The sequence below is a fragment of the Mastomys coucha genome, unplaced genomic scaffold, assembly GCF_008632895.1.
Source record: "Mastomys coucha isolate ucsf_1 unplaced genomic scaffold, UCSF_Mcou_1 pScaffold22, whole genome shotgun sequence".
Taxonomy (NCBI): domain Eukaryota; kingdom Metazoa; phylum Chordata; class Mammalia; order Rodentia; family Muridae; genus Mastomys; species Mastomys coucha.
In genome coordinates, this window is record NW_022196905.1 from 107,441,904 (window position 1) to 107,457,211 (window position 15,308).

The 15,308-nt window shown below is 51.3% G+C and overlaps 1 protein-coding gene across 2 annotated transcripts in view; it reads left to right on the top strand.

Moving 5' to 3' along the window:
* Positions 1–15,308, top strand: part of Ube3b (ubiquitin protein ligase E3B) — a 42,973-nt gene that overhangs the window by 19,389 nt on the left and 8,276 nt on the right. For both annotated transcript variants that reach the window (XM_031337485.1, XM_031337486.1), the window contains 10 exons: positions 1,575–1,746; positions 3,173–3,291; positions 3,792–3,906; positions 4,578–4,677; positions 7,786–7,905; positions 11,823–11,999; positions 12,108–12,218; positions 13,003–13,140; positions 13,357–13,422; positions 14,549–14,607. In XM_031337485.1, the coding sequence (XP_031193345.1) occupies positions 1,575–1,746; positions 3,173–3,291; positions 3,792–3,906; positions 4,578–4,677; positions 7,786–7,905; positions 11,823–11,999; positions 12,108–12,218; positions 13,003–13,140; positions 13,357–13,422; positions 14,549–14,607 (1,177 nt within the window). The remainder of the gene's footprint in view (positions 1–1,574; positions 1,747–3,172; positions 3,292–3,791; positions 3,907–4,577; positions 4,678–7,785; positions 7,906–11,822; positions 12,000–12,107; positions 12,219–13,002; positions 13,141–13,356; positions 13,423–14,548; positions 14,608–15,308) is intronic.

A 15,308-nucleotide genomic window follows, 5' to 3' on the forward strand; every position in this document is an offset into this window, starting at 1 on the left:
TGCTGCATTGTTCCCTTACTGGTTTGACCAAGCCAGCTCAGTCAGACAACAGGGTCTCAAGGATGGGAGTGAGATTTGAAAAGAAAAGACAATTAGACAACATTACAACATGACTCCAGCCAGTGCTGAGGCTGAAGCGGGTTTACTTTTTCCCAGCTTTTATACCATTCTAGGTACTAGCAGAGAATAGGGTCGCTTCTTAGATCAAAAAACAAAGTAATCAAACAAAGCAAAGAACAAAGAGATCACACCAGATCACACCAGGTAGTAATCAAACAAAGCAATAAAGTCCCCCCACACAGCCTAGTCCCTGGGTCTGGGGACTTATCAGGATTACCAAGACAAAGAGGGAGTCACACACTCCTTGGCTGTGTTCACTTTGGTCCTTGCCTTAGCCCAAATGCAGATACTCCTATGTGATCCTACTTCTTCCTCCGAGCCCAGTAACAAGTACCTGTTGCTTTGCTGCTTGCCCAGGGCTCACTTGGAGTTTCTGCTGCAATCATTCCTTGCTCTCCTCGTTTTTTTAGTGCAGCATCCAAAGAGCAGTCTAAACACAGAGCAACCTGCAAGATGGTCAGGCATGGGCCTGCCCACAGAGCCAAACCAATCAGCTGTTTACTGTCTGTTGTAAATGCTCTTTTACTGGGACAGAGCCCAATTCATCCCCTTTATTCCTGTCTGCTCTGTGCTAGCACTGAGTAGTAACAGCGTCCAAGTAAACGTGGCCTGATGTGATGAAGAGGGCTGACCAGTGTGATGCTTCTGTCATGAGCCGCTGAATGAGCCACAGCAGCCAGCCTCAGGCAGCCAGGGTGGCCATGTGACCAGACTAGATCACTAAGGGAAGTGTCGGGAGGCATGCGCCTGCCCCACCTGAAGCTGTCCTCAGAGCTGCTTCATCTGGTCCTGAGTGCTGCCAGGGAACAGTTACTCTTTGCTCTGTTAAACTCTGATTTTTTTTGGGGGGGGGGAAGGGGGAGAAGGCTTCTTGGTGGGGGGGGGGTTGGTTTTTGGAGACAGGGTTTCTCTGTGTAGCCCTGGCTGCCCTGGAACTCACTCTGTAGACCAGCTGACTTGGAACTCAGAGATCCACCTGCCTCTGCCTCCTGAGTGCTCGGATCAAAAGTGTGCACCACCACGACCTGGTGACTCTGATAAATTTAATTTGTCTAAAGCTTTTAACAACAGAAGTTGCCTGGCCTGCAGTGCTTAAAAACACCTCTGACCTTAGCTGATTTCCTGATTTAAAAACATGGCTGCTGCATTAGTCTGGGTTTTTTCTCTGACTCTGACTCCAGCCATGGGTGAGGGGCAGTAACCAAGCCTCACTCATAGAGCATAGCTGCCTGCCCTGGGCCCTGTGGATAGGGCTGCTCCCAAGGCTTGCAGAGTGGAGCCCGTGCTTGAGAGCATCCATCCAGGGTCAGCTGCCCCTGCTGTTGCGGCTCTTTCTCTGTGCTCACACCTTCTCTTGCATGCTGGTTTAAGTGTTCTGCTTTTCCCCTAGAGAGGAAGAAACTGCAGACCAGCCAGAGTCCCCATCTGAAGCTTGGGTTTCTCTCCTTTTCCAGGTCTTACATACCTTGATGACCTGCTGCCCAAGCTCTGGGCTTTTATCTGTGAGCTGGGGCCCCATGGAGGGCTAAAGCTCTTCTTGGAGTGCCTGAACAATGACACTGGAGAGTCCAAGCAGCTCCTGGCTATGCTGATGCTCTTCTGTGACTGCTCTCGGCACCTCATCACGTAGGTTGATGTGGGCTGAATGCCCTGGCTAGGACTCAGTGGGGCCATCAGCTACTGGGGAAGCAAGGAACTGCACCTGTGTGCCGGGGCCCTGTCAGAGCTGGCCATAGCTGGGCAGGGTGATCCCAGTAATGGTAGCTACTCAGGAGGCTAAAGCAGAAGAAATCGCTTGAGCTCAGAAGCTTGAGGCCAGCCTGGACAACATAGCAAGAACCCATAACCCCCTGGACCTCTCCTCCTACCAAAAAAGTAGACAAAAAGACATTCAGAAAGCATGTGGACGTGTCCAACAATTGTTAGATACTTTCAGTGCAGCTGCTGTGGACTCTGGGGGGTCTTCAGAGACGTGTTCAAATCACACCTCAGCCTTCTATTCACTGAGAGGTGGATTACAGAAAATTCCAGACCCAGAAACCAGGGTGTTCACTGAGACACCAATGTCCTGTCTATAGAGGGAAGTAACAGTATGCTCAGGACACGTGTGAGGATTAATGTCAGAGCCGTACTCATTGGTGGAATGGAGGTGACATCACCTACCATGTAAAGAGTAAATAAGAAAACACAGTCAGGCACAGCCTGGAACATTCTCCAGAATCCTTGTGTTTCCTGTGCATTTGCTGCTGTCTGTCTTCCTTCCACTCCCCGAAAGGTCATTGGAAAGATCTAGAATGGACCTCAGGCAGCTGTGTTCAGACTAGAAGATCTCCTATCAAGAGGGTTCGGGGACATTTAGCTTGACGACTAGGTGCCCTAGAAGAAGGGGTCTAGTGACTGGGTTAGACCCTCTAAAGGCTGAGGTGAGGCTAACCCAAGCCTGAGCTGTATACTGAAGCATATGCAGAGGTCTCTGTCAATTTTCAGTTGAGCTGTGTCATGTGTTTGGTCATCTGTCAGTCCATCTATCCATCTGTCCATCCATCCATCCATCCATCCATCCATCCATCTATCCATCCATCCATCCATCCATTCATATACTTTCAAACAATCATTTGCTCACAGGCACCAAGTGCCACCAGTCTCTCCTAGATGTGGGAAGAAGTTTCACAGTACTCCTCAGTAAGCACTGACTGACTCAGTCTTCATCCTCAGGCAGGGATGAGGCCTAGTGGACAGTGTGCCTCAGGCTGCTCATCTTCCCACTGTAAACAGAAGGGAAGAAGATTATAGAGCCCTCAAGTGCATTGCCAGCTCATTGCCAGCTCCTTGCCAGACTTCCTTCATTTAAACTCCAGGAGCTCCCCACCCTAGCATAACTCTAAGGCTCATCTTAGACACCAGGTCGTTTCATCTCCAGGCTGTGCAGGAGATGTCTAGAAAAGCTAACGCTTTTCTCTCCTTTCCCTGTTCATTTGTCTAGAAGATAGTAAGGACCCATTTGTTTCCTTTTCTCAATGGAAAATTCTGAACAGTTTTCTGCCTCATGTAGCATCCTTGATGACATTGAAGTTTATGAAGAACAGATCTCATTCAAGCTGGAAGAGCTGGTCACCATCTCCTCGTTCCTCAATTCTTTCGTGTTTAAGATGATCTGGGATGGAATCGTAGGTAAGGTGAACGAACGTTCCCGCCATTCTTCAGTGCTATCCCAGGAGGCCATTCTGTACCCTCAGTTGCATCTCAGCGTTATCATTCCAGAAGTTGTAGGGAATCCTGCCAGCTCACATGTCTGGGTGGACTTGTAAGGTAGTGATGTGGCTGCAAAGGTCTCTTTCTGCCAGCTCCTTCAGGCAGCGCACATGGGGTTGTTACTAGTGACTAGTTCTGCCCTGAACCGCTTTTTACATCTGCACTTTGATTTCCATGGAGAGGGGGCTTGTGTCAGTTCATGCTGTGGGCAGATCTACTGTCTGACATGTCTCTGCTAATTCAGTACAAACTCTTCAGAGGATGAGGATGGTGCACTCCCTGAAAGATACTCAGGTCCTAAGGCCATTGAGAGCAGTCCAGAGAGCCTGTGGTTCCACTGAAGACAGTGCCTGAGCTCAGGCTTGCCCTCCCAAGAGCTGCCCTCCCTCCATCTCTGACCACTCCTGTTTGTTGCACAGAGAACGCCAAGGGTGAGACCTTGGAGCTGTTCCAGTCAGTCCATGGCTGGCTGATGGTGCTGTATGAGCGAGACTGCCGCCGGCGCTTTGCTCCAGAGGACCACTGGCTGCGAAGGTGAGCTCAGCGAGCGCAGGTGGGCCCTCCCTCAGCACCTGCAGCAAGGGTGCCCAGCGTTGTGCTCACAGTGATGAGCTGTCTGCCCTCTTGCACTCTCTTCTTTTGCCTGGAAAGAAGTGCTGTTCTGTGAAGCATCTGTCTGGGAGTGTCACTTAACAGTCATCTGTCTATCAGTGTCACTCCAGTTAATTGATGGTGACAAGCCAGGCCGGGCTCAGCGGCTGTGTCTTGTCTAGGCTGGGGAGAGAGCTTCCCTCAGTTGACCTAATTAACAGACTGGTAGTTTAGTTGCATGGGGATTTTTATCAGCAGAATCACCAGGGTAAAGCTGCTCCTGGGTTTGGGGGGTAGGTTGGGAGCCCTCTGACAGCAGCTAAACTCAGAAGCACATCAGCATTTCTGTTAGTGACCCATCAGATCCCAGGAAATGGCTGCAGTTCTGGCCCCAGAGCCTCACAGATTCAGCCAGACAGCCTCTGCCCCTCCACTCCCTCTGCTTGTTGCCGCCAGGTTAGCCACAGGCGACACCCTCCATAGGGGTGAGCAGGTGTGGCTGTGTTCATAAGATGTACAAACGTGGTCAGCCGCCACACTGGGACACACGCCAGCCCTGTGCTACAAGGGACTTTTCTGGCTTTCGTAACCACAGCTGTGTCTGTCTCCTGAAGGGATCTCAAGCCTGCTGTGCTCTTCCAGGAGCTTGACAAGGACCGCAAGAGGGCTCAGCTGATCCTCCAGCACATCCCCCACGTCGTGCCTCACAAGAACGTGAGTTGACCCAGTACCTCTGTCCTTCATGTGGCCTCTGGCTCCTCATGTATCAGTCACTCTGCACACACTGTGTGGCCTTGCTGACTCAGGCAGCCTTGTGCTGAGTACTAGGGTGTGAAGTCAGGTGAGGTGAGGTGTGTGTTGTGTAAGTCCCAGCACGTGGACCTCATCGAGCTGCCAGGGAGGGGTAAAGAGAGGGCCCCACACATGGTGGAAGGAAAGAACAACTCCAGCAAATTATCCTCTTACCTGCACTCAATGGCAGGCACCCACCATACACATGAACACACACACTAAGTAATTAATTTATTTTAGTGAAAAATTAATTTAAAGAAATCAATTGTCAGCTGTCTGCCATTTGATGAATTTTCTCATTGTGCGCAAGTTAGTATATATTTTGCAGGTCATTGTGTCATTGTGTAAAGTCTTAGACCCACTGTTTGAGATGTAAAGTGAGTTCTTACTGAGCTCTTAGACCCACTGTGTGAGACTTAAAGTGAGTCCTTACTGAGCTCTCATCCAGTTAGTATTTTCTGGTCAGTAAGTTTGTTCCAAGTCATGAGAAGTGGGATATCCACTCTGCTGTAATTCAGAAACAATAGAAATGATGTCTGCAGCTCAGAAGTGAGGGCAGAGCTTCCAGGCCTGGCATGAGGGAGAATACAGAGGATGGAGTCAGAAGCGAAGCCAGAGAACCTTGCTGGGAACCTGAGGCTAATCCAGAGTGAAGGCCCTGCTCAGAGCTGTACTCTAGAAAGTTGGCTCTGGCCATGCTGTGAGGAGAAGCTAGAGAAACAAACACTTCATAGGTCCTTGCTTAGAGGCCGCTGGATACTGGACAGTACCATGCCCTCCTCAGAAAAGGCCCCAGTTCTTGTCCCTCCCCATACGTTTTTAGAGAAAAATGAGATTCTGTAGATTTTATTCTTTGGAGATGCTGTGTCTTCTCTGCTCTGAGTTTGGCTTAATGCTTTGAGTTGCTGCTGCCCAGCTGGGGTAGTGGTGTGCAAGCAATGTGGCTACTTTTAAGTCTGGCTTCATTGGCAGGTCCTAGGAATGAAGGGGCCTCCTGGAGACTACTCAGTCTAGTGTGTGGAGACCACACACACGTGAACACACACACGTGAACACACACACATATACATACATGTACATGTATACACATATGTACTCACGTATACACACTTGCACGCACGCCTCTGCTGGAAACTTCATAGCTTGGTAAAGCTGGCCATCCAGTGTTCTTCCAAGTGATGGTGTACTCTTCCTCATATTTATCTCCCCCCACTCGCTCGGTAACTTCTGCCTCCACCTTTGAACAGCCCCCAAAGGCTGCCGATGGCCTGGTCATGTCTGGACCCGTGTCTCTGACTTCAACAGGACCATAACATGTCTTTAATCTGATCACTTCCACCTGTCTGCCAGCTGTGGCCTTTGGGCTCCACTGCTGCTTTCAGAGTGAAGGCTAAGTGGGGTGAGTGGGGTGTGAGGCTGGGACACAGTGACCTGCCAGTGAGCTCTGGCTTGAACTTGGTCCCACTGTCCTTGCTGTGTGAGCCGAGTCCGTGTCCTCTTTTGTACCATGGAGAGAATGGTCTGCTCTCAGGTGTCTGCTGGGGTCACAGAGGCTCCCCAGGCCCTTATGCTTGAGCCTCCCTCTATGCCATGGGAAACTAGAGCCCATTCAGGCTGCCAGTGGAAGGCCCACAGCTCTGTCGTGATGCTCCACTGTGAACAGTGACTATCCGCACTGCACAGGCGATCCTGCTAAAGACTTGGAGTCACAGCCCCATGTGACTTAAACACCTGATCTTCAGGCTGCTGAGGCTCCACTGCTTAGAAGGGAGAGGTGGGGGCATGCACTGGGTCCTCCTTTGTCTACTCCCCAACCTCATGATCCTGATGGGGTGTGGAGCACAGACCTTTTTCTTAATCCAGATAGCTTATGGAAGGACAGCCCTTCCACCGAGTACCTGTGTGACCCTGCAGGCCTCTGGCAATCGCTTCTTCTCTTAAAACCCACATCTGCTTGATAGTTACTCAGGGTTCAGTGACGTGAGCAGCAGGGGCAGTTCTCATAGGGCTTGTCTTCTGTGTGCTGGCGCGTTTTCTTCCATCTGGCATACAAAACAGAATAGAATAGGTTTGTGTATATTTCTGTGTACTACATGCATGCCCGGTGCCTGCAGAGAGTAGAAGAGGGCATCCAGGACCCTGGAACTGAAGTTACAGATGGTTGTGAGCTGCCGTGTGGGTGCTGAGAATCAAGCCTGGATCCTTTGCAAGAGCAACAAGTGCTCTGGAGCTGAGCATCCCTTCACCCCCAGCTCCGTGTTTGAGAGCACAGCTGTGGGAGCTGTGTGTGCTCATTCAGCTCGCCTCCCTGGGGACTGTAGTCCCTGCAAGGTGGGGCAGGGGCTGTGCGCTCTGCTGAAAGGCCTTTGTTGGGTGCAGAGGCTTGGGAAGCTGAGATGTAAGGATAGCTTGAGAACTCCAGCCCGAGGAACTCCAAGGACTCGAGTCTCTCACTACAGTAATGGTGCTTGTCAGAAGAGTGGTAGGTTGGAGGAGACAGGCTTCTCTCTAAGTGGTAACTGAAAATCTGGGAGGTCTGAGGACACAGGAGGCAGACAGAAAGATCATTTAGTGTAAGATCATCATAGTGTAAGGTCATTTTTTTTTACATCTGACAGTGGGAAAAATTGAATGTTTTTTGTGTCTGATGTTCATATACTGATTTCCTGTGGAGTAGGCATGGCTGCAGAAAGCAGCCTGTGTGATGGCCATGCCTCTGGGCTTCTGAGGTAGGATTGAGTCTCCGAGGATGGGTTTTGACTGGACTGGTCCTCGCTGGACTCCAGCTGTGGCCAGGCGTCTCTTTGAAACACACTCACATTGGTGCAAGTTTAGCAGTATTTCTCATTCCCAGAGGTTCTCTGGGGACTGCTCACTGTTCTCCCAGGACAATGCTGAGCACACTGGCACCCGCTTCTCCTCACAGCTTAGTTGACTGGAACGTTAGCCATTTTATGTGGAGGTTTAGTTTGGTTTGGCTTTGACATTAGTTGCTGACATTGCTGCTCATCTTACCTTTGCTCATTTCAGAGAGTTCTTCTGTTCCGTAACATGGTTATCAAGGAGAAAGAGAAGCTGGGCCTTGTGGAAACCAGCTCCGCCTCTCCTCACGTCACCCACATCACCATCCGAAGGTCCCGGATGTTGGAGGTGAGTGGCCCTCACAGAGGAGTGCTCTGTCTGACAGGCGGATTGAGGGGATGACTTCCAGACTCTTGTCTTGTCACTCTGTGCTATGAAGACTAAGTGAGGCTCTTAGGGCAAGATGCTTCTCAGTCAGTGGCTCTGAGGAACTGCTCAGTCTGGCATGTCCACAGTGCTGGGGACCTTCAGTGACTTCCTTTGCTCTGTTAGAGCTCCTAGCTAAAGCACGGACTGGGAATACCTCTGTGGAACAAGGGTAAGAGCCCAGTGCAGTGACCACCCTACCTTTCCCAGGTCTGTGCTGACTCTGTTGTCCCTTCAGCATCTGCCCATGCTCACCTTTGAGAGTGTGCTGCAGGCACTGCCCTGTATTTATGTAAATACTTTCATCACAGATGCGAATGCCTCTGTAGATACAAGAGATTCAAGTACTGTCACCTTCTCAAGCCACTCCTTGTCCAGGATGTCCCCGTGTGGCCACTTCACAAGGTAGAAGTAGCACTTGGCCTCAGCGTCACACTGTGAAGGTGTCCTGGTGCATTTTGAGGCAAGCAGAGAGATCTATGGCAACTTCCACACCAGTGTGTGCTCTGTGAAGTAGAAACCTAGGTCTCACCTGATTACATTGCTAGGGCACTGCCATGGTTCTGATGTGTGTGTTGTCTGTGTGCCACGCGTGCCTGTAGGGCATACAGTCCACGACCTTGCTGGGTGTTCCTGTGTGTCTGCCAGAGGTGTTGGGGTCAGGTTTGGCTTGATCCACTTTGTCATTGATGTGTTCTGCCTGTATATGACAGCCACGTTACCAGCCCCTGTGTGTGCTGTGGCGCAGCAGCCAGTCTCCTCTGGCAGCATGTTTGCCATTTGTGCCGCTGCGTGCTGGATGACGTGTTTTAGCTTCTGTTTCTTCTGCTGTTCAGGAGTCATTTAAAAAGTAACCTGTGCAACAGTTGATGTTTTTACCATAAAGGTAAGGATAAGATGTAGATGGTGTGCCTCTGTGGTAGAGCAACCACCTAGCATCCCTCAGGTCCTGGGCACCATCCCCAGCCGTGACCAGAAAAGAAATAAGGTCCTGTTCGCAGAGTGGCTGGGCGGGCCTCTAAAGTGAGCATTTAGTTTGCGTACTCAACCAGGAAAAGTGTCCTCTGCTTCTGCTGCTGCAGCTCAGTGCTCTCAGACATAGCCCTCCCTAGGGAAGACACCCACCAGGGGCTGGGCAAATGGTAGCTGACATCTGGCTTCAGTACTGGGGAAATGTGGCCAGGAGGGTGACATGGCAGTCACCCCAAAGATACACGTCTGCTCAACATCTGACTTGCCGTGTGGATATGTGGGTTCAAAGGGCTTTGAATTTTTAAGAGAAGATTCCCCAAATTCAGGGTCTTACATTAAAGCTTCAGATGTGTTAATGTTGTGAGCTAATTAAATTTTGTCAGCTACCCTGAGGCCTTGTTTGCCACTCAGGCGGTGGCCACTGGTGTGAGCCTCTACCTTGACTCAGAAGCGTGTTTGTGTTAGAACTGCCTTCATCACTTTCCTCATCAGAACCACTCATCGCTGCCTGGGCTCTGGAAATCTCAGTCCCCAGCAGAGGAGTCTGGCACTCACCTCCTGAAATAATTCTGAAATAATTAGAAGGTGTGGACTGTGGTGTGTGCTAAGAGGGTGGTATTGGTTCCTCTGCAGGGCTAAAACACACCTGGGTGTCACAAGAGACAGTCTCTCTTAACTTAGGCAAAGCCTGTTTTCCTCTGTGTACTTTCTTGTGAACTGGAGTTAGAACACAAGAGGGTCCTTTGTTCATTCCATGATGCCACAGGTTCTCCTAAGCCTGGTTCTGAGTGCCCAAGGCCTTTGCTTGTTGTAAACACACAGGAACATGAAGAAGCTGATGTTTGACTTGCTGCCCTGACTCTCCCACCGTCCTGGCTTGTTTGTAAGTCCAGACTTCTGGTAGATTTCACCATCCTGCAGAAATAACCCCCTTCTTCGGGGTGAATGAGGTCTATCATTTGGAACTGGAGGAAGTTCAGACATGCCCTTATCTAGCCCTCGGGTGGGTCCAGCTCACTGTCCTCTGTTTAGCATGTTGAAGCCTGAGAGAACCTGACTCTGTTCCGTGTGTGACGCTCACCTAACCACGTAACCACACTGGTACCCATAGGGCAGGGATGCATCAAAGGAGGTAGGCGGCACATCCCTCTTGAAGAGGTTCCAGTGACTGAGATCAAGCAGGAAAGAATCTATATCCAGCAGGTCTTCCTTGAGCACCGCCGCATGCTGGCTGAGAACGTTATATGTGCCATCCCATTAAATCCACACAATGCTAAACACCTTCTGCTAGGACTTCATACTGAACAGAGAAGTTGTTGGGTGCAGGAACATGCTGAAGTGCTCTGTGCATCCCTGGTCATGCCCAGGAAAGCCAGTTTGCGCTGCTTCCAGTGCCAAGTGCCACAGCCACAGCAGCATACCAGCATGCTCCCTCTTCTTTCCCCATCCTAACTGCCCTCGGCTCTGCTGGCTTCATCTGTTTTCCAGGCGGAGTCTCCTCTGTAACTCAGGCTGGTCTCAGACTCACAGGCCTCAGCCCTGAGTGCCTCCATGGGTGTGCCCAAAGCTGGCTTCCTGTTCCTGCAAGTGGCCTGGGACTAAGAGGTCATCCTTGACTTAACAGCCTAAGAGTCTGTCACTGAGCATGGCAGGAAGACAGAAAGAGTACTTCAAGCTAGGGCTCACTGCTGCCACCAGGACAGCACAAGGGAGGATGAGTAGACCCCATGGGCATGGTCTTTGTGTCAGCTAAATGTAAACCTCAGCACTCCCACCCCAGGACACACAGAGCAGCTCAGATGCCAGGAAGACCTGCAGAGAGAACTTGGAGGCATCTGCCTTAGTTACAGTCACTGTTGCTGTGACAAAATGCCATGACCAAAAGCATCATGGGCGGAAAGGCTTTCTTTGGCTTCCGTGTCCACTGAGGAAAGCCAAGGCAGGAACTCATATTGGGCAGGAACTTGGGAGGCAGCAGCTGACACAGAGGCTGTGGAGGGGGCTGCTTACCGGCCTGCTCTCTCAGAGCCCTCAGGACCACCTGTCACTAATTAAGGAAGTCGCCTACAGGCTTCCTGCAGCCAGGTGCTCTGGGGTAATTTCTCAGGTGAGGTTCCCTTCCCCAGATGACTCTAGCTTGTATCAAGGTAACATGACACTAGCCAGCACATGAGGTTTAGTAGCCTTGGGAAGTGTACTTGGGTTCTGGAGAGGAGACACACACTCAGTATCTGCACTTACTGCTCTTGGCTTCCAGTGCTGCGGCTTACACCGAACACCTGGCATGGGCTAAGCACACTTACTCTACAGAGCGACACCCCACAAAAGGGTGTGTTTAGAAGGAGCTGACCACATGCCAGCAAAGCACAGAGCTCTTCCAGCAGCATGCTCCACTGTCCCTATCCTCCTGCAGGCAGACTCCACATCACCACTGGAGCTGGGCTTCCCGCCATGGTTTTTGACATGGCTACCCTGCTGCCAGCGGGTCTTTTAGTTGAGAAAGCCAGCCTGCTTGCTCTAGCCTCTCCAGCCCCTTCCCCAGGGTTGTCCTTGGCAGCCAAGACCCTGGGTTTTCAGATTATCATATCTTGTAAGCCTGACTCTGCCTATGAGCTGAGAGAGATTCTCAGCATTAAAGGAGGGAGAGAGATTCCCACCTTGCCCCAGTTTCCTCCACCTTTGATCAGAGCTAGCACACCTCATTCTGTCTAACGTCCTTGTCAGACTCTGTCACCTCCTGGGGGCAGCCTCTTCATGCCCATGAGCCGTAGCCATCAAATGAATCCTCCATGGTGGTGTGCTGACTTGCATGACTCCTGGGTTTGTTGAGGCTGTGTTCCTCATGGGCTGAAATTCTGTCTTTGTAGGACGGCTATGAACAGCTCCGGCAGCTTTCCCAGCATGCCATGAAGGGTGTGATCCGAGTGAAATTTGTCAATGACCTTGGGGTGGATGAAGCTGGGATTGACCAGGACGGTGTTTTCAAGGAGTTTCTGGAAGAGATCATCAAAAGGGTGTTTGACCCAGCACTCAACCTGTTCAAGGTGGTAAAGGGGACGCCAGTGGGGCTGGCAGCAGCCTGACACAGGGATCCCATGCAGAGTAAAGACAGGCCTCTAACTTCCACCTCTCCCCGCCTTTTCTCCTGGCAGACAACCAGCGGGGATGAGAGGCTGTACCCCTCGCCCACGTCCTACATTCATGAGAATTACCTGCAGCTCTTCGAGTTTGTGGGGAAGATGCTGGGAAAGGCAGTATATGAGGTAGGCGCACAAAGGAGTGTGTCACAACTATGCAGTGATGCCTGAGAGCTGGGTGTGGCAGTGCACGTGTTCTGTAATCCTGTCACTTGGGAGGCTGAGGCAGGAGTATTATGAGTTTGAGGCCAGCCTGAGATACACAGCCTGGCCCTATCTCAAAAAGAAAAAAAATAAAGTGATATGTGTGGCTCCGTTTGGGGATGGAACCTGGACTTCGCAAGCTAAGTCAACAGTTTCTGTCCCTGAGCCACCTCAGCTCAGCTGAGGTCTGTCACTTGAATGGATTCTGTAGGAGACAGAGGTTCCTGGGAGTTAGCAAGCTAGGACAGAAAGATTGGATGTAGCCTGCAGTGTAGCAGCCACCTGCATTTACTTCCTGTATGCCTGTCACCTCATCAGTAAAGGGGAGATAAGAAAAGCTGCAGGACTGGGGTGTCCTCCATGGTAAGTGAGATCCGTACCTGGCATCGGGTCAAAGACTCGGGACTCTTGGCTTCTCAGCCTCACGGGGTCAAGGTAGTAAGTGATTCCTCAGGCTTCAGGGGACTCCCTCACAGCTCCTGGTTCCCATCCATGGACACCCAGGCTGTGAGAGCCACCTGAACAGCTCGGCTGAGGTCGCGTCCCTGTGCTACGTCCCCAAGGCCTGTGCCTACAACTGGAGCTCGCCAAGATCCCTAGATGCTTTCTTAGATGATCTGAGGTGTAGCCACAGGCTGCCACCTAGACTCCACAGGTCTAGCTTGGCCTGAGCTGAGAGCTGAGCCCTGCCTCCGGTCTCTTCTAGGGGATCGTGGTAGATGTGCCCTTTGCCTCCTTCTTCCTGAGCCAGATGCTCGGGCACCACCACAGCATCTTCTACAGCTCCGTGGATGAGCTTCCTTCACTGGACTCGGAGTTTTATAAAAACCTCACCTCCATCAAGGTTAGTGCTGACGGTGTGCATCCACGGCCAAGTGACCAGCTTAACCCCAACCCCACCCTGGGGCCCCTTTCACAGCTGAGGCCCACAGCCTCTTCTGTCCTCATGACCAGTGAGTGGCCTCTCCTTGAAGGTGGGGCACCACAGCTGTCCAGGGCCCCTTGGAGGGAAGAGCTCTGCCCACACAAGCCCCAGTGCTTTCTCTCTGTGTTCCATTAGCGCTACGATGGAGACATCGCAGACCTCGGGCTGACACTGTCTTACGATGAAGACGTCATGGGTCAGGTATGTGGGCTGAGCTGGCAGGCTGCTGCTGCTCTTGAGACACTCTGACTCGTGGTTTCCCTCGCCCACTGGGGATCTGCCTGTCACTGGCCTCTGCATGGGCAAGCTCCCAGGTAGCCTGAGCTTTGCCTGTGTTAAACATCTTGGGACTTGAGAGAAGGTCTGCTTATGCCCAGCCTTCCTGTTCTAGTTTGTGACAAGCTGTGAGTCTCAGTTTGGAAGCCATGGTGAGGCTGTCTGACCTGATGTGGACGGGCAGCACCTAAGGAGACGCTCCTCCTCTCTGGAGGTCAGATCCCCTTCATATCATCATCAGGAACAGAGGAGAGATCAGCCTGACCGAAGGCATTTTTGTCACAGTGGCAAGACTCGCCATGTCCTCGGCTCCCTTGTGTCTCTGCGGGAGGCTCTCTGTCCATGTAGCCTGAGGTCTGCTCTGGAGCTACCATGAGCATATTGGTACAGAGCCAGCTTCTCAGACTGCGCCTTCACCTCAGAGGGTATTCTGTCTTTGAAAAGCATTGTCATGTGTCCCATGTGTCCTTCCAGACTTTCCCCACAGGCGTGTGTGTGTGTGTGTGTGTGTGTGTACACGCATGCGTGTGCACTCAAGTATGCATGTGCCAGTGTGTGTATATGTGTGGGTGTATTGTGTAAGTGTATATAGGTATGAGTGTGTGTGTGTGCACACTCAAGTGTGTATACATATGTGAGTGTCTTATGTTAGTGTGTTTTCATGTGTGTGTCAGATATGGTACCATGTCTCTTGCAGTATAGCCTGTTTTCCCCAGTAAGTCCACGCTCTCTCTTATCCTGTCTGTAGGTGGCAGTGCAGTATTCCCCAGGTGCGGGTGTTCACAAGGGCCGCTGTCCTCAGCAGCATCCTACCTCTGTGGCACCCAGCAGCCTCAGTGCAAATGTTTGGACAAGGATTGGATGAGAAACCTTTCTTACTGATCGCAAAAGGCCTGTGTGTTGATGTTTTGGCCCCAGGCTTTTGTGAAAAATGATCCTTCTCAAATGCACAGCATCTTAATGTGTGCTCAGGCCCTTTCATCTTCTAACAGGGAAGCATCGCTAACCTGTTAGAGTTCTCTCTAGTAATTACTCCCATCTTCTCCCCCAGCTCGTCTGCCATGAACTGGTTCCTGGAGGGAAGACCATCCCAGTTACAGATGAGAACAAGTGAGTACAGCGGTGAGCGCCTGAGGCCGGCACCTGCAAGGGCCACTCTGGCTCTGGCTTAGGCTGAGAACTGAGCAAGACAGATGGGTGGAAAGAGGCCATAAATATCCTAATGGGATTTCTTGGTTACAGTTCATAGGCCGGAATTGTAGTAAATTCAGTTTGCAAAATAAGAGTGGATGGCTTACTGTTTGCAGAAGCACCTGGAAGGCCAGAGGCACCATTCTTAGAAGTGTAGGGCTGGCACACACTGAGATGGATGGAGCCTAAGCAGTTTAGGCATGCTGTCCCAAGGGCAGTCGAGCAGGGCCTCTCCAAATGGCCACTGTTCTCAGGAAGGTGGTATGGATGCAGATGCGGCAGATATGTACTTAGAGGCAGGGAGGTGATGGAGGTGCTGGGCACAGCAGCTCCTGTCACAGATAATGTGCTTTTAGTAATGTCAGAAATTCAGTCCTTTTGATCCCAGAAACAAACCCCTTAATGCATGCTCTGCACCCAGGCTTTCACTTAATTAAAAGGAGGAACTTGGCAGGAAGAGGGGACACTGGCTCTCTTGTCAGTTTTCTGCCACCCCAACTCGAGATTTGGCCTTAGCATTCATCTCGGCAGGGACAAGCAAGGGCTCAGACCCTGTGACTTATCTGGCCCCAGTGCAGTGTTCCTGCACTCCGATCCTCTCTGGTCAGCTAGTAGTTTGG